The following is a 19,634-nucleotide window of genomic DNA, read 5'->3' as shown; positions in this document are numbered from 1 at the left end:
GGTAACGAGCAACAGAAACAGAGCCCAAGTCACTTACAGCAAGGACAGTAGCGTGCATGTAGACAGGAGCCATGGAAGTGAGCCACAACTCTAGAAGCAGGACAAGGAACCATTGTAGCAATGGCCTACTAAGGATGTCATCTTCACCTGCGTGATCTCTCGCAGTAATGTAGCCTCCACAGTACTCGACTCCAAAGTCAAATGCCAGGAGCTAGGGATGGCTGGCACTCAATCATGGAATCCTTACCCAGCATACAAGAAGCTCCCAGTTCAAGCCCCAGTCCCAAATAAACTGGACACGGCACTGCATGCCCGTCATCACAGCCCTTGGGGAATGGAGAAAAGAGATTAAGAAATTCAAGATCATCCTGGCTATATATGGAGTTCAAGGCCAGCCTGGGCTACATGAGATCCTGTTTCAAAAAGAAAAAGAAAAAGTCATAGAGGGTGCTGAGGTCAGGGAACTCCCCCTGCCAAGGGCAAACAGGCACCTAATTAGGCATTTAGGAGCTGAGTAAGGCCGGTTCTGTTCTGTCAAAGGCCACCACATAGATAACCATCATACAAAGCTGAAATTGAGGGCTTATCCATTCCAGGCAGTATACCAGACTCTTCACAACAAAAGATGACCCCTTCCATTATCTTCAGCACCTAGAAACCAGGTGGCCTTTGAGTCTGCTTTCAAGCGAAGAGCAACTTCCACAAATACTATCACAGAAGCCAAATAGTGCGGCTACTGTGCATCGGTTTACTGTGAGGAAAATGAGGGAGAGACAAGTGTCTTCCTCAGACACCCCAAATCAGAACAGTAACACTTTGGTCAAATGTGTCCCCACAAAAGACTGTCCAGAACACAACCATTCTTGAAAATGTTTTCTGACTCCAGGTGTGCAGAGTGAAGCATGCAGTATCAGTTTGGGACAAAGTGCCATGAAGCTACGCGTTTTTGTTATTTTGTGTGTGTGTTTTTTTAAGAAGAAGAAAGATGACAGATAAGGAAGCACAGCCCCTTGCCCTGTGGGTCAACACTTATGACTCGCTGTTCGAATGACCTGTTACAAAACAACCTCCCTTTAAAAGGAGAGCATAAAGACCAAAGTAGAGCGAGCCATTTCACTAAGCAGACCACATGTTGGGATCTCTGGCCGCTATCTATCTGGAGTCCTGGAAACCAGCCACAATGACTGAATCAAATCCCAGATGCTAGACCTCAGCTCAGATTTCTAAACGGCAACTGGACAGACAACGGAACAGACAAGAGGAGGTATTTACGTGAAATAGCATCTCCTTGTCTCATTTCTTCTTGCAGGTTTTCCGGTCTTTCTAATGAAGTTGAAATTTTTTGATTAATTTTCTTGACAATTTCGGGGATTTTGAATAATGTCTACCAACAAAATCGTCGGGGGGAAAAAATGCGCTTTTGAATTTTCATCTTGTGATTGTGATTGAAGCCAGACTTCTGGGTCTTTTGTTAGTTCTCTGCTTATTCAGTTTCCGTCAATCTATTGAAGTATACGGTTTCCCCAAATAAGGTCGGTCGCGCACACAGGTTCCCGGGTTAGGAAAGGAGGCAGCACTCCCATTCAACCACGCACACTAATCAAATAAGCACGTTCTTCCCCACCCCCTCTTCCTCTACACTGCTACTGGAGAGAACAAAAGAAAAGTGGTGAAGGGGCTGGGCAACATGACTCAGTGAAGAAACTGACTTCTTCTTCCTCTTTGCTGGCAGATGGAAGGTCCCATCTTTGAACTAAATGAGTGATTTAAGTACTAATGTTAGATGGGACTAGACATGCTTTTCAAATGGATATATTATATGCGTGAGTGCTTGTATTGTGTGTGGTGGTGCTACACGTCTGTAAAAGTAGAGGAAGAAGGATCAGAAATTCAAGGACACCCACAGCTACATATGAACTTTGAGGCCAGCCTGGGCTACATAAAATCTCATTTCAGAGGGAGAAAAAAAAAACAGGAAGTGGGCTGCGATCAGGGAGTGGCCCTGTCTGGGATAAATAGGTACCCTGACTAGCTGTTTACAAAGTAAGCTTAAAGCTGGTTCTGACTTCATTGGTTTGAGGTTCAGCCTGACCTCCAGGAGTTCTCAAAGTTTATCTGTTACTTTTCTGTTGCTGTGATAGAAACAAAACAAACAAATCAAATCAAAACAAAACAAAACAAAAAAACCCACGGTGACCACAAGATTTTATTTGTTTTTCTGATTGCAGAGGAGTGGATGTCCACACTGACCTGGAAGGCATGGTGGCAGGAGCAGGAAGCTGAGAGATCACATCTAGACCACCCGTGGGAAGTAGAGAGTGCCAGTTGGAAGTAGAGTAGGACTTATAAAGTCTCCAAACCCTCTCCCCAGAGGAACAGAGGAAGTGACGCACCTCCTTTGGCAAGGGTCACATCCTGTAAGTTCCAACCTCCCCAAACAGCACCCACTAACTGGGAACCAAGTACTGAAATCCAATAGCCCATGAGGGACATTTCTAGTGCAAACCACAATACCAGGTGATCCTAAAGTGGGCTTGAGGATTCAACTAAATAGATCATCCTGGAAATCTCTAAAATTACAAGAACTGATAATCTAAGTGTCTGCGAGGATACGAGAACTCCCACACTTTGCTGATAGATGTGTCAATTATAACAAGTATTTGGAGAAAATATTTGGCAGTGTTGCCAAAACCAAATGCTTGTCCTATTTCCTAACAATTCCACTCCTGAGTATGTACTCAAGAACGGGGCACATATTCACCAACAGAAGTGGATGAAAATATCCACAATAGTTTATTTCATGACTGTCCAAAACCAAGGCCAGGTGTGGTGACTCATGCCTTCGATTCCAGCACTTGGGAGGCAGACAGATCTCCGTGAGTTCAAGGCCAGCCATCAATATATAGTGAGTTCCAGGACAGTCAGGGCTATGAAGAGAGATCCTGACTCAAAAGCAAAACGAAAACAATTCAAATTGCCACCAATATCAAAATACATATATTATGTTAGCTGTATACAAACCAAGACTACACAGAATGAAGGCCTGCCAGAGGCAACTTCCATAGACATAAAATTGAGTGAACCAAACTTATATAAACCAGCACTATACGTCTGTGGTGTGTGTGTGTGTGCGTGTGTGTGTGTGTGTGTGTGTGTGTGTGTGTGTGTGTACAGGCATGCTGGGGAGGTCAGAAAAGCATGTCAAACCCCCTGTAACTGGAATTATTGCCAGCTGGGAACCACCAGGTGGGTGCTGAGAACTAAACTTGGGTTCTATGAAAGAACAAGCACTCTTCATCACTAAACCCATCTCTCCAGCTCCTCCATCTTACTTTTTTGAGTCAAGAGCTCTCCCCGATCCTGGATGGAGCTCACTGCTTCAGGGAGGCTGTCTCACTGCCTCCAGCACAGAGGTTACAGACGCATATAGCATTACACCTAGCTTCTCTGTAGGTGCTGGCGACTGGAACTAAGGTCTTTACACGTGTACGAGAAGCACTTTACCTACTGACTCATCTTCCAGCCCAGTAAGTCTGCTTTGAATAAGGTTCAGGCAGATAATACGAAGCTCTGGAGATGGACGTCAGCTAGAACTTACCCTGTGGTAGTAGGATGAACAAACAGGAAGCACTTGAGAGCAAATCTTCCTTCCAGAAGACATATTTTTCCCCCCAAGGTATAATTTTAAGCAGCATCCATTTTAGTGTGTTCCCTTGTCAACAAAAGACAACTAACTGAAATCACGACTGTATGATAATTAAATGTCAAAGGCTAAACCGACCCAGGGCTGCACGTGCACCCCTAGACCCACAGCACTCAGCAGCTTGAGGCAGGGGGTTCACTGTGTGTCCAAGGCCAGCCTGGGCTACAGAGGGAGAGCTTGTCTCCAACATTAAGGGTTTGTAACAATGAAGTTAGCACTTAGCACAGTTTCTGAAAGTGAAAAGCTTTAGCCAAGTCCTGTAAGCCTATGCCTTTAATCTCAGCACTCAGGAATCAGAAGCAGTCAGATCTCTGAGTTCGAGGCCAGCCTGGTCTACAGAGTGAGTTCCAGAACAGCCAGGGCTACACAGAGAAATCCTGTCTCAAAAAAAGGGAAAAGTCTTTAAACTATGCTATGTAAACACACACACACACACACACACACACACACACACACACCTCCAACCCTGACAGTCTGAGTTTGATCCCTGGAACCCACATGGTAGAGAGAACTGATTCTTACAATTTGTTCTCTGACCTACATACACACATACACAATAATAAATAAATGTTATCTTTACACTTTAAATTATATATAATATATTTAATATATATAAATATTTATATGTATTATATAAATAATTATTTATATATATTATACTTATATATATTATATAAATAATATATATTTAAATGTAGCCAGAGATCCAGATGCCCTCCTGAGCTTGCAGAAAGGCTCCACCTCCCTACTCCCAGTTGACAGTCACTGTTTTCAGTCCCTAGCCTACCAGCCAGCCACCATCTGATCTGTGCAGACAATAACTTCCTTCTCCTGAAAGATGCACTGTTTCTCTGACCTTTTGCCTGTGTATGTCTGAGGTATCTGTTGCAGAAGATAAACCTACAATTTTTGCTTCTACAATCTTTGTGTTTTTATAATGTTTCCTACTGTTCTGAAACTCTTGAAACTTGAAGGGAACAGCTCTCTTTTAAAAAAAAATCCATTATATTCTCAGAGCTTTATGAACATCCCCAGCTAAGCCCAAAGTCTGGTCCTGATGTTTAACAGGAAATGAATGTCACTCAGCACCTTACAACCCAGAAGAGATGCAATTGCTCTGACTTCATTCCATGGACAACATCTGCAGCTTTTTCCTAAGTAAGCCTCTGGAGAGGCCATCAGAAGGATTTTTGCCTTCATTTCTTGGGAATTTACAGGAAAGGGGCTGTCTATCTGAGCTCAGGAAATCCATGTTGCCACTCAGAGACCTAATTAGGATTGAAAAGTAGTTTGCACTGCACTAAATGACATTGATCCAAGAGCATCTCGGAGTACTGAAACAGCTGAAAGGGGCTTTTGAAAACAAAGACCCCAGGGCTGGAGAGATGGCTCACTGCTTCAGAGAACTTGCTGCTTTTGCACAGGATCCAGTTTCGATTCCCAGCCATCTGTAACTCCCCGCTTCAGAGCATCTATCTGAAGATAGCTCTCTTGTGGGGTACCAGATACTCACATGATATACAGATGAACAGTCAGGCAGAACACTGAGACACATCAACTAGGAAAGTAAACAAATCTTCAAATAAGAGCACCTGAGACCCAAAGCCCATGTTTAACTGATCATAGAACTTGGTGCTTTAATTGACAGTCAACGGAAAATTGCCCCAACAAATAAAATTCTCAGCAGTTTTCCTGGTGTCTTTTTCCAGCTCAGTTATGGAGTCATTCCAGAGGAGCTGAACCAAGACAGTTCCACAGAACTTTCTGCAGTAACTGACACGTTGTCTATCTGTGCCATATAATATAGTACCCATTATCCACAGTAGCTGATAACTTGGCATTGAGGCACTGTAACTGAGGAACTGACTTTTAAATGTTATCTAAACAGAAATAGCTGTAGATGCCCAGTGCAGTGATGAAGGTGGGTCTACACGGGTAACTATAACTTGCCTCTTAGGTGATATACTGTGTTTTAGAGTTTTTAGATTATTTTTTTTTCCTTCACACCCTCTGGTGTCTGGGTCATATCTGGTTTTCTTTTTTTCAGAATTTTGACTAATGTTTTCGGTTATTTTATTCTCCTCTGTACAGCAGGGTCATAAAAAAAACCCAAAACATAAAACAAAGCAAAACAACAACAATAACAACAAAACCCACCAACCTGGTTATAATGTCCCTGACGGCTCTACTGGCAGCTTTTGAAATAACTTTTACTCTTTAAACTAATTCATTCGGGGAAATTTTTCATAGTTTTGGTAGGACTGTTCGGATTGGGGTTTTGATGCACCACTGAGGATTGAACCTAGGGCATATTTCATGCTTACCCAACCAGTCTAGATCTCAGCTACACCCTCATTCAGCTACAGTTATTGGCTTTTATAGACTTTTTTGTCTATTTATTTTATGTATATGAGTATTTTGCCTGCAGGTATGCATGGATGTGTACCATGGACATGCCTAGGGCCAACAGAGGGTAGAAGGGGACATCAATCCCTGAGTTTCCCACAGTTGTGAGCCACCCTGTGGGTGCTGAGAGTCAAAGGCCGAAATCCTCGGGAAGAGCAACAAGTGCCCTTATTCCTGAGCCATCTCGCCCATCCCTTGCTACAATCGTCGTGAAAAATATTATATAGTTCAAGAATTGTACACTACATATCCCACCAAGGATTTAGTCCCACTAGGTTACTTAAGGACAATGATGTTCCAAAGCCCTCCATTTACCTCCCCACCACCACCATGCTCCCCCATGCTCCCAGTGGTCAGAACTGAACTCAAGTCCTAGCACACCCTAAGCGAGCAGTCTCTATTCAGCTGAGTGCTGCGTATTTTAATTTACATATTCCTGAAGGTGGCCAGAGTAACTCAGAAAATGAACTGAAAAGTAACAGAGGACGAGAGAGAGAGAGAGAGAGAGAGAGAGAGAGAGAGAGAGAGAGAGAGAGAGAGAGAGAGAGAGAGAGAGAGAGAGAGAGAGAGAGAGAGAGACCACTAAGGCATATGACATTAAATAGGAGACTTCTGACTGGCAGTATACTTGGAGTTCCTGAATTCCTGAACAGTGAACTGCAGCCTAATCTTGGATGTAAAGAAAGTGCAGCTCCAACGGGCAAGTATAACAGCTAAGTCTTAGCCAATCACAGTATTCCAAATGTGTACCCAGAGCCCCATTTGGAGCAGCATCTAGCCAGGCCATTTCTTCATGATTGTGCTTCCTTTCCATGTGACCAATATAGCCCTGCGAATGCTCTGAGTTTTTCTTCTCTGGTTCTGGGCAGCACTGCCTAATTCACAAATATCAGTCTTTACTCAAATGAATTCTACTAAAACTAAGCTATCAAAAATTATCAGTTTTCTTTGTAACAAGCAAAGATTCTTTGTAATTCAAGCCAGGCTCCTGAAACGTCTTCTAGGCCTTATGTGTGCACATCTGTAGAGGTCAGCTGTAGCAGAGTCCTGACACTTCAATTTACTCAGAGCTTCTCATTCTCACTATCCAATCACCCTCAGCATCCACTCCAGTTCTTCATTCTGTACCACCCACTTCCACCTACAACCCCATACTGTCAGATGGTCAGCCAAAATCCTATTGGGTTAGAGCCTAGTTTGGTTTCTGTTGGTGGGATAAACACAGTGGTCAAATACAACTAAGGGAGGAAAGGATTTATTTCATCTGACAGGTTACAGTCCATAATTGAAGGAACTCGGGGCAGGAACTGGAAGCAGGAACCATGGAGGAATGCTGCTTACTGGCTTGCTCTGAAGTACACATCACCTACCCTTTATACAGCCCAGGCCTAAGTACGAAGGATAGTACTGCCTTCCCACAGTGGGCTGAGCCTGCCTACATTAATTAGAAATAGAGAAAAATGCCACAGAGATGTGTACAATTCTTCAATTGAGACTCCTTCTGTCCAGGTGTGTCAAATTGACAAGCAAGACCTTGGAGTTTTGTAAAACAATTTCAGAGAACTTCCACATCAAATTGGACTACTTTCAGAGAGTGATAAACCATAGCAAAAACAAAACTTCTAGACTGGTGCCTAGTGATCCACACCCATAGTATCAGCACTTGGAGAGCAAGAAGATTATCCTAGTTTGAGGACAGCCTGGGCTACATAGTTAGTTGTAGACCAGGCTAGACTACAGTGTGAGAATCTTGTGTTTAAACCAAATCAAACCCAAACCAAGATTGCTTTGTAATCATACCCTAATACTAACCGTCCAAAACGTAAAAGTAATCAGGCATGCCTTATCCTGCTCAGTGTGAGTTCCTTGTCCTCCCTCAGCTGAGGTAAAATCTCTTCCATTCATGACCAGATGACCCTGCTGTATTCCTGCTGTGATCGGATCCAGTACACAACACTGGAGGGTTTGCTTCCTTAAATCTTTTCCTGAATTGTTTTGGCATTGGAGGTCAAAGGAGACTGCCACGTTTTCTAGTTCATTTATCACTGTGGTTTCCATCCTTGAAGGCAGACCATGTTCGCACGTACGTTCAGGTTGCTTGGAACTAACCCTAGCTGGTCCGGAACTTATGTAGATTCTCCCATCTCTGCCTCTGGAGCGCTAGTATTATATGCCACCAGATTTAGCTATTTGTATATTGATTTTTTAAAAAACCCAACCATTTATTATTACAGACCATCACTGTCAGCCATTTATATTTTATTTAATTGTTCTTATGGAGGGCTTTACATCTGTTTATTTTTATTTATTTAGGAAGGTGAGTATTGGGTCCAGCCTGTTTAAAAGGTTTGCCCCAGGCTAGCCTCGAACTCGGGATCCTCCTGTCTCCGTTCTTTAGTCCTCAGCCTTTGCCTACTGGGGTCCATCACCACACCCAGCCTGGTTTTATTTTTGTTCCATCTGTTTTACTGGTTTGATGGAAACTAAAAAGAGTAAGCGCATCAACAAGCGTTGCCACTGAAACGCTGCAGCCAGATAAGTTTCACTTCGGCCCTTAGCTCCTCCCTCGGGGGGGGGGGACCACTCTGCGAGCCCCGCGTCCCGGCGCGCTTCGGGCCGCTCTGCGCAGGCGCTATGGCCAGAGCACGTCAGCGTCCAATCCCACGCTCACGTTGACTCGCCGGAACCTTAGGACTGGTGCAGGCGCTGTCGTCCTGCCCCAAGAAACGGAAGTTCCCTCCGGAGGCGGCGGCACCGCCCCCTGGAGGGCGGCACCTGCGCTTCCGGGCGGGCGGTGCTGCGGCCTTTAGGGCGGTGACCGAGCATCTCGGATGGCGGCGTTCCGCCATTCCCGTTAGCTCGGCCCCCGCGGAAGGGCTAACTCCCGGGTCCCGTGGAAGGCCATCCCGGCTCGCAGGGGCGCTCTGGCGCTCCCTGTGCCCAGGCTGCTCAAAGGTTGAATCCCCTCCTCCCCTTTAGAGGTTGTCATTGGAGCGGGCCGGAAGGCGCGCCGCCATTGCTGTGGCCTCAGGGCCGTCCCCGGGTGGATTTCTGCAGGCTTTGTTTAGTAGTCAACCCCACCCACCGGAATCTCTCGGGGCGGCCTGGTTCCTCTCGCTGGCCCTCCCCCCCGGGATCCTAACGCGGCTGCCTAAAAACAACGTCCAGCCAGCGTTTCGTGTCCTACCCCCTACCCCAGAGGCCCGTCCTTTCCCTTCTGAGCCAGGGCCTTGAAGCCCGACCGATAAGTTTAGCCTGGAGCTAGACATTTTCTCATTTTTCCCTCCTGGATGGTGAGAGAGATTTATAGACTGCTGGTCTGTTCCCTAAGCTTCTGGAAAATTTCACAGTAAACTTTCCTGTCCTTTTTCTTCACGTTTGGACGATTTTAGTGCAGATGTGTGTATGCCCTTCCTATGATTGCGTATTCCCAGGCGTCTGCGTGCATTCAGGCAACGCATGGTAGGACCTACTCTTCCAGTCACTATGTGCACACACGTTGTATACACACACACACATATATACACACATATACATACATACACACTGGTAAATGGTAAAATGTATACTCACATGTGAACTACAACTGCCAAGAAATGTGTCTGATCTGGACTGGAGTGTTATAATGTGAAGCACAGCAGACATTTTTTTTTGACAATTAACACAAAAAGGAATTAAAATACCTGTTTATTAGATTTTGAAAGGACAGTATTGGGGTGCAGCTTAGGTGTAGCTCAGTAGTAGAGCACATACTTTAATGTGCATAAGGCCGTAGGTATGAACCCTACCACTGCATTTTAAAGGAAAAATATTTTGGCTGAGTAAATTTAGAATTAATCGCATCAAATTTTAACATACTATCACACATTTAAAAAATATTTTTGTGGCTTGAAATCTTTATGTGAGGTAGCATTGCTCTACAAAGTGTGCTTTCAAACAGTACCTGTGGCCAAATACAGACTGCCCACTTTCTCATTTGAAATAAGGTCTCTTGTAGCCTGGGCTGGCCTCTACCTGACCACACTGGCTTTATGAGGTGTGTGTAGAGGGGGGTAGGGGTGAGGGGCAGTGCCCAGTGTGCATGCTAGGTAAGTACTCCACAAACTGAGCCACATCTTCAGACCCCCTCCCTCAACACACACACACACACACACACACACACACACACTTTAAAAAATACTTTGTGCTAATCAACTTAGATGTCTTCCTTAATTACTGTCTTTCCTTTCCTTTGTTTTGAGACAGGGTCTGTCATTGAACCTGAAGCTCACCAGTTCAGCTAGACTGCCTGGCCAGTGAACTCCAAACACTGATCTGTCTCTCCCTCCCTTCCCGTTGCTGGAATTACAGGTGTGTACCATACGCCTGGCTTTTAATGGAGATGCTGGGGATCAAGACTCAGGTCCTCATTGCACAGCAAGCAGTTTACCACCTGAGCCATCTCCCCAGTCCCAGCCTGCCTTATTAGGTTTTATTGTATATAGATGTTTGGGTATATGCATGTGAGTGCCAGTCCTACAGGAGGCCAAAGGCATCAGGTTTTCCTAAAGCTGGGTTATAAGCACTTGTGAGTCACCCAGTATAGTGTGGGAACTAAAGAGGGTGTAGGGGAAGGAGTGGGGAGGGAAGATAGCTCCTACCCAGCCAGTTCCTCCTATGCTCTGGGCAGGTGGATGCAGGAGGGCTGCCAGACGCTTTCCACTTGGCCCCAGGTGGGCATCTAAGCCACCGACCCCACTCGACGGGGGGGGGGGTAGACAAGGGGTAGCCCCCTAAACCAGGGGCCCCGGGTTGACACCTTGTGCCCCAGTGTTACAGGAACAAGGGCTGAAGGGAGAGAGGTTCCCACACAGGCAAGAGTGAGCGCAGCCTTGATGAACAGAGACAGTCTGTGGTTTTAGAGCTTTATTATAGAAAGGCAGGGGGAAAGAAAGAAGGTGGAGAGAGAGAAGAAAGGCTAGAGAATAAGAGGAGGAGAGAGGAAGAGGAGCAAGAGTAAGGGGAGTGAGAGCAAGAGAGGGGGTGGGGCCAAACAGCTCCTCTTATGGTTTGCTGTTATCTTTCCTGTTGCTAGGTAACTGGGGAGGAGTCTAGCCTGAAGGTCAGAAGCTTGGGACATTGCCTACAAGTCTACTAACCATGCTTCTCCTGTGGGGGTTGAGGGGGCGGTAACTTTAACAGGAGCCAGGATCCAGGAGACATGAGAGAACTCCTGTCCCATGTAGGTGAATTATCACCATCAGGTCCCGGGGTTCAGCATCTCAGCTCTACTGGAGACCAGGTTGTCTGTGCATAGCCCAATGCCCCACAGTGTAGGTGCTGGAAACTGAACCTGGCTCCTCTATGATAGCAGTACACAACTGCTTAACCATCACTCCAGCCCCATTCAGTATTTGCTATCTGTTTGTTCTGCTGCAAAAGTAATAGATTTAAATAGTCCCTGCACCAGAAGTCTAAAGTATTTTCTATTGTCCTTTTACAGAAAGTATTTGCTGGCCTCCTGACCTAGAAAGACAGCTGGTATGTTAGATATTAAATCTTTTTTAATGTTTTTTTTTAAGACAAAGTCTCACTATAAAGCTCATGTTGTCTGGACTTGACAAATCTCCTGTCTTAGTCTCCTGAGTGTTAGGATATATGTGTCAATATACTTGGCAAAATTTATTCATTTTTAATTTATAGTTAATATATTTGTGGTACGTGGATGCACATGTTGAAGTCAGGGGACGACTTGTCCGTTCTCTTACTCTGTTACCTTCTAGGGATTGATTCATGGTGTCAGGCTTTGATGGCAAGAACCTTTACCCACTGAGCCATTTTGCCAGCCCCTGGCAATTTTTTAAAATTTTCTATTGTAGATTCACATAATTGTCAGTCACTTATAAAGACTGAGTGGTTCATTAAAACTATCTCTTTTGATTCACATATTAATCCAGGATGGCATAGTCATCCATTTTGAGGATGAAGAAGTAGAGGCACAGGATGATCAGTAAACTTCGCCAACTTGTCTAGTACTCCCTCATTTCTAGGAACTATAGTTTCTTGAATATCCATATCAAAAAGGCTGCTCAGATCTACTTGATTAGCCCACAATGGACACCATGGCGTTTTTTGATCTAGGATTTTTAAAATTTTTGTTATCATACAGAATACTAAGGGTTTTCGTTTGTTTGGTTTGGTTTTTTTGGGGTAGTGGTGTTTTTTTTGAGACAAGATTTCTCTCTGTAACCCTGGCTGTCCTGGAACTCGATCTGTAGACCAGGCTGTCCTCAAATTCACAGAGATCCACCTACCTCTACCTCCCAAGTGCTAGAATTAAAGGTGTGAGACACTGGTTCACCATGGGCTCATCCCTACTCAGCTCAGAATCATAGGATTTGTTTGTAGCTATCATTATGCTTTATTCTAATTTATCTCCCTTATCCACTGTCCTCTCCATGCTTCCTTACCCCTCTGACAGATTAATTTCCTTGCGCCAGATAATGCCCCCTTCTGCTTTCATGTCACATGTATTCCATTACCCTCTCCCCCACCCTCTTCTCACTATCATTGTTCTATTTTTATGGTAGAAGGGTTCTGAATGACTAAAAAAAAAACTAGAATTGAGGTGGATTTTGTTTTCCGGGACTTTCCAGGATACAGTGAGTGAGTATAAGCAAGTTGCTGTAGAGTGACAAGAAAAGAACCTCACAAGCTAAAAGAAGAGAAAGTATCTTGGACATTGTGTGACAGAAGAGAATATCTCCTAAGAGCTTGTCAGGTATGTGCAAGGGAACAAAATAAGTATTATTCTTTTTTGAGAAATGTAGACAAAGATGTTTTAAATATGGTGTCTTAGGGTTTTACTGCTGTGAACAGACACCATGACCAAGGCAAGTCTTATAGAAACATTTAATTGGGGCTGGCTTACAGGTTCAGAGGTTCAGTCCATTATCACCAAGGTGGGAGCATGGCAGCATCCAGGCAGGCATGGTGCAGGCAGAGCTGAGAGTTCTACGTCTTCATCCAAAGGCTGCTAGTGGAAGACTGACCTAGGGTGAGAGTATTAAGCCCACACCTACAGTGACACACCTACTCCAACCAGGTCACACCTATTCCAACAAGGCTGCAGCTCCAAAAGGTGCCACTCCCTGGTCCAAGAATATACAAACCATCACATATGGTAAACATGAAAACACTGTAGTTATTTGATGTTTTTCCCAGAGTTTCTCAGTTGCTTTATGAAATTCATATCCCAGGTTTATTGTGCAACTTGAGGTAACCTGAGCATAAATAGTACCATATACCTGCTCAGTAAACATTGCTCAGTAAACTGTTAAGAGAGAAATATTACAGACTGTCAGGAATTGTTTATATCACAACATTTACTGCATTGCAATCACAGTTGTAGAGGTTTTCATTTGAATTGTATACAAAAGTATTTTTAATAGTTCCTTATGTAATGGGAGTTATTTAACAAAGTCTGAAGTTAGAGAGGTTCTGTGAATCTAGTCCAATAGCAGGACTGCAGCTCTTTTTGGTACTAATGGCAACCTATTGGTCAGGTGGGCAGAGGGGTGAGTTTCTGGGTGTGACTTAAATCACAATTGGCTGGAGAACTGAACCATTGTCCAAGTCCTACCCTCCAAGGCTCCAGTTCACTCTATCTGGGATGAGGCTCTGGCATTGCTTGATTTAGTTTTTGTTGACTTCCCTGGATGATTCTACTACACAGCCAGGGGTAAGAACCACCTGTGGTGATAGCGGGAAACCAAGTTGAGGGAGCTGTTGGAGCAGAGGCACAGCTGTGAAATAGAGCTATGCCTGTCTGTGGTTGAGAGTGGTCAAGGCAGAGAGCCAGCATAAGGTGCTGGTTATGGAACCCATTCACAGGTTCCATCCTGTGGGTGGAGGGAACTGTCTGAAGGATTTTAAGCAGGAGAAAACACACATAAGCACGAGTTAATGAAGCCAACCTCTATCTGCAAGGAAAACCCATCTATAACTCCAGTTCCAGGGGGATCTGATACTTTCTTCTGGCTTTCACAGGTACCAGGCATGTATGTGGTGCACAGACATACATGCAATACATACAGGCAGGCAAAACATCCATACATATAAAATTACAAAAAAGACCCTACAATAGAAGAATTAAAAAAATACATATATGTGGTATATGGCATATTAATTTGCATAAAGGGATTACTGGTTATTGTTTTTCACAACTTTTCTGTAAATCTAGAAGTATTTCCAAATAAAGAATAAGTGGAGCATCTGGATGTGACCGTGTTTTTCCAACAGTCAAATGTCAGCACATTGAGTCCTGTTGAATTTCAGGGTTCATTAGACCTGCTTCCCAACCTGTAATGCCTGTTTCTTTACATTGATTCAGATATTAGCATCCCTCTTTTGTTTTGTTTCCTTTTTTATATTCAAAAAAGTACCACTACAAAGAGTATAAAGGCATTAAGTATCTTAGTTTCATAGCTGATTATGAGGAAAAAATAGCCCAGTATTTGCTTAGCATTGTCTTATAGATGCTTATGTGAGCATGATTTTCTACCCAAGCTAATCATCACATTCCACCCAAGATGAGTCAGGGTCTCATCCATTCCAGACTCACCTCAACTTTTCTGTGTATCTAAAGATGGCATTAAACTCCTGTTATTTCTATCTTCACCCACCAAGTACTGGGATTGCAGATATACACCACCTGAAGAATCTTAATCTAGAAAAATACTGATTTGTACAGTTGGAGGTGGGAAAGTTATAGTGGATATTCTAGAAAGTCTCTGAATATTCTGCTTAAACTTTGCAGAGTCATTTTCCTTCTGTTATTGAGAATCAAAATATTGAAAGTTGAGTAGTTTATGTCACTGCAGTATCTATTTTGCCACACCCATTTATATTACTCCTTAAGAAAACATCACGGAACAACAATATGAACTAACCAGTACCCCCAGAGCCATCCTTTGGAAGAGAGGCCCCTTGGTCTTGTAAACTTTATATGCCCCATACAGGGGAACGCCAGGGCCAAGAAGTGGGAGTGGGTGGACAGGGGAGCGGGGGGGGGGGTATAGGGGTCATTCGGGTTAGCATTTGAAATGTAAATGAGGGGCTGGAGAGATGGCTCAGTGGTTAAGAGCACTGACTGCTCTTCCAGAGGACCTGAGTTCAATTCCCAGCAACCACATGGTGGCTTACAACCATCTGTAATGGGATCTGATGCCCTCTTCTGGTGTATCTATCTGATGACAGCTACGGTGTACTCATATACAAAAATAAAGAAAAGAATTTCTAAAAAAAAAAAAAGAAATGTAAATGAAGAAAATATCTAATAAAATAATTTAAAAAAAATCACATGGTCAACTAGCAGAAGTTCTAGTTTACTATACAGGAGCTGCAACTAGTTAAGGCCAGCTTAAAAAGATTAAACCATTTTTTTCTCTTTTTCTTTGCAGCTGTGGAAATGTCTGACAAGAACCAGATCATTGCCAGGGCTTCCTTGATTGAGCAACTGGTGTCTAAAAGGTATTTTGAGGATATTGGTAAACAGCTTACTGAGCTAGAAATGATTTATGTGTCTAAGGAGCATCTGCAGGAGACAGATATAGTCAGAGCTGTTTACAGAGTCCTCAAAACCTGCCCATCAGTGGCTTTAAAAAAGAAGGCCAAGCGTCTGCTGGCCAAGTGGAGAGGTTTCTATAAGAGTACACACTTCAAACCAAGGCAAAGCCCTAAAGTACTCCATACAAATGTTAATAAAGAAGAAAGTGTAGCAATTTCTCAGAATGTAAGCCAGGATGAAACATCAGGCTCTAGCCATAGTGAGATAATGGGTCTCTGCAGTTCTCTCTCTAGGCTGTTACCCCAGGATGCTGCAAAGCCTGCTGCAGCAATTTTGTCTGAATGTAGCACTGCTCAAATGGAAATTAATGAAGGATATTTGAAGGGTGATGACTCTGAATGCACTAGCAAGAGCTCACATGTGTTTCAAGGTACCTTAGTGTCTGTGAGATCTAAGTGCGTAGAACTTCTTTTTACAGCATTAGCTAGTTCTTGCACAGATCACACAGAAGTTCACATATGGCAGAACTTAGCAAGAGAAATTGAAGAGCACATTTTTAGCCTTCATTCAAACAATATCAAAAAATATAAAACTAGTATTCGAAGCAAAGTTGCCAATTTGAAAAACCCCAGAAATTTTCATTTACAACAAAACTTCCTCTCTGGAGCCATGTCTGCAAAGGAGTTTGCTGAAATGACTGCCTTGGACATGGCAAACCAGGAACTCAAGCAACTGAGAGCTTCCTACACAGAATCCAGCATTCAGGAACATTGCCTCCCCGAAGCAGTTGATGGCACGTGGACAGATAAAATTAAGTGTAGGCGCTGTGATAAATACAACTGCAAGGTCACTGTGATTGCCAGAGGGACACTTTTCCTTCCAAGTTGGGTGCAGAATTCAAACCCAGATGAACAAATGACCTATGTCATTTGTAATGAATGTGGGGAGCAGTGGTACCATAACAACTGGGTGTGCTTGTGATTTGTAAATAATCCTTTCAAGGGCATATGTTTTATATGTATAACCTAACCTTTTGTGTGCTCGGGTTTTTTTTTTTTTTAAACAAAATCTTAATCTTATTTTTCGCCTTCGGGATTTTGGTTCCTGAAAGATGTCATTATATAGCCAAAGGTGGCCCAATCTCATGAGTGCTTGCATTACAGGTACATCTGGCTTTATATACTGTTCTTACTACAATCCTAAGACTAAGGAAAGAGAGTTGTTTACCAGAGTGTAGGCCATAGAAAGCTATCACATTGTACTTTGTGGCCACTTAGTGCTTTGCTCAGAGTGGCACTGTAGCTCCACACTGCCTGAGAGCATGTTAGAGATGAAGACTCTTGCCTGATGCTCCTTAAGTCCTGATGTGCATTTTAATGGCACTAGTTGTTAGAGGAAGTTCACTCCTTCAATCTCAACATTTATTTACATACTAACTGAAGAGAGAATCACTTCTCTTAGGTCTTTGTAAACAGTGTTTACTGATTTGTATGCTTATTCACAAGCCTTTTTATGTGACCATGACTAATTTTTTTCCTTAAAAGTTATGAAATGATTGTCTTTCTGAGTTTTGATGGTTTTTTTACCATGTAAAGCAATTTTATACACAATCAACATAAAACCTTGCATATACATGCTCCTTTTACAGTTGATCAGGTGATTAGATATACATTTTCTCTTTTGTTGTTTGACAATATGTGAAGAATTTCTATTTTTATAAGACTAGCTTCACTCTGTAGCCTAAGCTGGGTTCAAATTCACACTGGCTGGCCTTAACCTCCAGAGTGCTATGATTGGCAGTGTAAGATACCATTCATTGATTTTATCATATCAAAGAGTTTTTCTTAGTTCCATATAAACTCATATTTTCACTAGTTATTATACCCTAACTGCCCAGTATTCCTTCAATGGGATCTGTAGGCTTTTCTTTATATATATTTTTTCCTCCATATGACAGTTACCCAATGGTTGCATAAAACTAGCAAACATTTCTGTTTTCGATTTTTTGAAGAAATCAACTTGAAGCTGTCAAGTCTGAATTATATTTTGTTACATTTTCTCAATATGGCATTCCAGGGCTGTTCACCATGATGCAATGTGTTAGTCCTTTAAAGAGTAACTTACAAAGTCATCAAAAACTCAAAAGTTTCACAAAATGTGGTTTCATGTGACTTGGAATGATCTTAAAACCTAGACAGTGGTTTTGTAAGAGCACACACAGCATATAAAAACCTTGTTTAATTTGTTCAAATCAGTTTGATGTTTGGATTTTCTATGTAACTATGTATGGTTTTTTATATTGAGATTTTGTAAGCTGCATTTACCAAAAATAAAAGTATTTGAAATGGAAAAATCTCTTATTCTCCAATATTTTTTTAATTGTATGAGATTTTCTTCCTCATTTCCCATAAGCTCTGTCAGTTACTTTTGCAACAAGAGATAGGGAAATGGTGATGTAGGTTTCATTCTTTTGGTCAGTGAGACAGTTACATTTTCTAAATGTAGACAAGGATTTTACACTGTGTCTTATCCCCTAAAAGAGAGAGAGTTTCCCCTCACTCTTTTATTCCCTAAAAGAGAGAGAAGAGCTCTCCTCTCCTCTCCCCTCCCCTCCCCTCCCCTCCCCTCTCTTTTTGTTGTTGTTGCAGGGTTTCTCTGTATAGTCCTGGTCCCCTGGTCCTCACTCTGTAAAACAGGCAGGCTAGCCTCAAACTCAAGAGATCTCTCTGGTTCTGCCACCCAACTGCTAGCATTAAAGCTGTGTACCATCACTGCCCAGTCAAAGGAGGTTGGTTTGGGTTTTTTTTTTCTTTATAATTGCTGATGGGGCAGATTCTAATTTAAAATGGCCCTTATAGCCTTATAGGAGCAAAGATCAATTCTGAAGACTCCCAAGATTCCGGGAAGGTGCCTGCTAATAAGGAATGAGACACGATGTAAAGGATTCCACAAAGTTCCTGAGGTCCATTGTAGGTCATGATAACAATAAGAACTTGGGAGTTTTGGGGGTTTAGGGTGATTTGTGTTTAAAATAAATTATTGAAGTTAGATGATTTGTAGTCATGGGATTTGAGTGCCTTTTAGGAAGATCATTGTAGCTGCTTTGTTGAGTGATGAGAGAAACAAGGATGGATGCAGAAACACCAGATAAGTGACTTTTTTATTTGGTTTTTTTGAGACAGGGTTTCTCTGTATAGCCCCGGCTGTCCTGGAACTCACTCTGTAGACCAGGCTGGCCTCGAACTCAGAAATAAGCCTGCCTCTGCCTCCTGAGTGCTGGGATGAAAGGCATGCACCCCGATGCCTGGCGATAAGTGACCATTAACAATGGTCAAATGAAAGTATAAAAAAAAATATACTTTGGCTGCATCCTGATGGTTAATGGACCCCTTTGCAGTTTTGCAAATGGCTGTTTCATAGAATATGCCCAATCCAAAATTTCCTCTCTGTGGCCAATCATCAGATAAATAACAGTGCAGAATGTAAGCACTAAACAAATATAGCCTGTACCCCCAGTCTCCATGGTACTAGCATAGGGTGGGAAATCCCTTTTAATACCTGAATGTGGGAAGGTTTCCTCCTTTGTTCGTACAACTTTTTAAAATGAAGGCTTGAGTACAATCGTGGCTCTGTCTCTTCCCTGGTTAGTTCCTGTGATGAGAGACTTCTTTCATTCCCTGATAGCATTTCTAAGTGCCACACAGGAAGCCGGTGGCTGGCAGTACTCCATTGCCTTTGCTGGCCTGGGCCTTCCTCTTTTAGGCCAGATTGCTTTGTTGTTGTTGTTGTTGGGTTTTTTGTAACACCCAATAAATGCAAAATATTTTGCCAAAATAATTTTATCTCTTTCATAGGTAGTTATTGTAAGCACCCAGATTGTAAAAAGTAACTTCTTAGTTTCAGAAGAGTGCCACAATCAGATGTGTGAACCAAGGACAACCTCATGGAATCCTTTTCATATTTTAAGTTGGGTTGCCA

The 19,634-nt window shown here is 42.9% G+C and overlaps 1 protein-coding gene across 3 annotated transcripts; it reads left to right on the top strand.

Annotated features, from left to right (window-relative positions):
• Nucleotides 1–1,183: 1,183 nt before the first annotated feature.
• On the top strand, nucleotides 1,184–17,968 carry Tceanc (transcription elongation factor A N-terminal and central domain containing). Of its 3 annotated transcripts, none has more exons than XM_029534290.1 (5): nucleotides 1,184–1,264; nucleotides 10,355–10,459; nucleotides 11,592–11,629; nucleotides 12,745–12,869; nucleotides 15,550–17,968. In XM_029534290.1, exon 5 carries the CDS (start codon nucleotides 15,558–15,560, stop codon nucleotides 16,635–16,637), a length of 1,080 nt encoding a protein of 359 aa, XP_029390150.1. In that variant the 5' UTR covers nucleotides 1,184–1,264; nucleotides 10,355–10,459; nucleotides 11,592–11,629; nucleotides 12,745–12,869; nucleotides 15,550–15,557; the 3' UTR covers nucleotides 16,638–17,968. The 3 variants fall into 3 exon arrangements, with proteins under 3 accessions (XP_029390150.1, XP_029390149.1, XP_029390148.1); XM_029534289.1 differs by lacking the exon at nucleotides 1,184–1,264 and adding an exon at nucleotides 8,934–9,064; XM_029534288.1 differs by lacking the exon at nucleotides 1,184–1,264 and adding an exon at nucleotides 8,934–9,571.
• The last annotated feature ends 1,666 nt before the right edge of the window (nucleotides 17,969–19,634 follow it).

This window comes from Mus pahari, chromosome X (genome assembly GCF_900095145.1).
Source record: "Mus pahari chromosome X, PAHARI_EIJ_v1.1, whole genome shotgun sequence".
NCBI lineage: Eukaryota > Metazoa > Chordata > Mammalia > Rodentia > Muridae > Mus > Mus pahari.
The sequence above is the reverse complement of the archived record's forward strand: the minus strand, read 5'-3'. Positions and strand labels throughout refer to the sequence as shown.

Excerpts from the sequence above, each read along its gene's own strand:
- Tceanc (XM_029534290.1), top strand. The coding sequence starts at position 15,558 with ATGTCTGACAAGAACCAGATCATTGCCAGGGCTTCCTTGATTGAGCAA.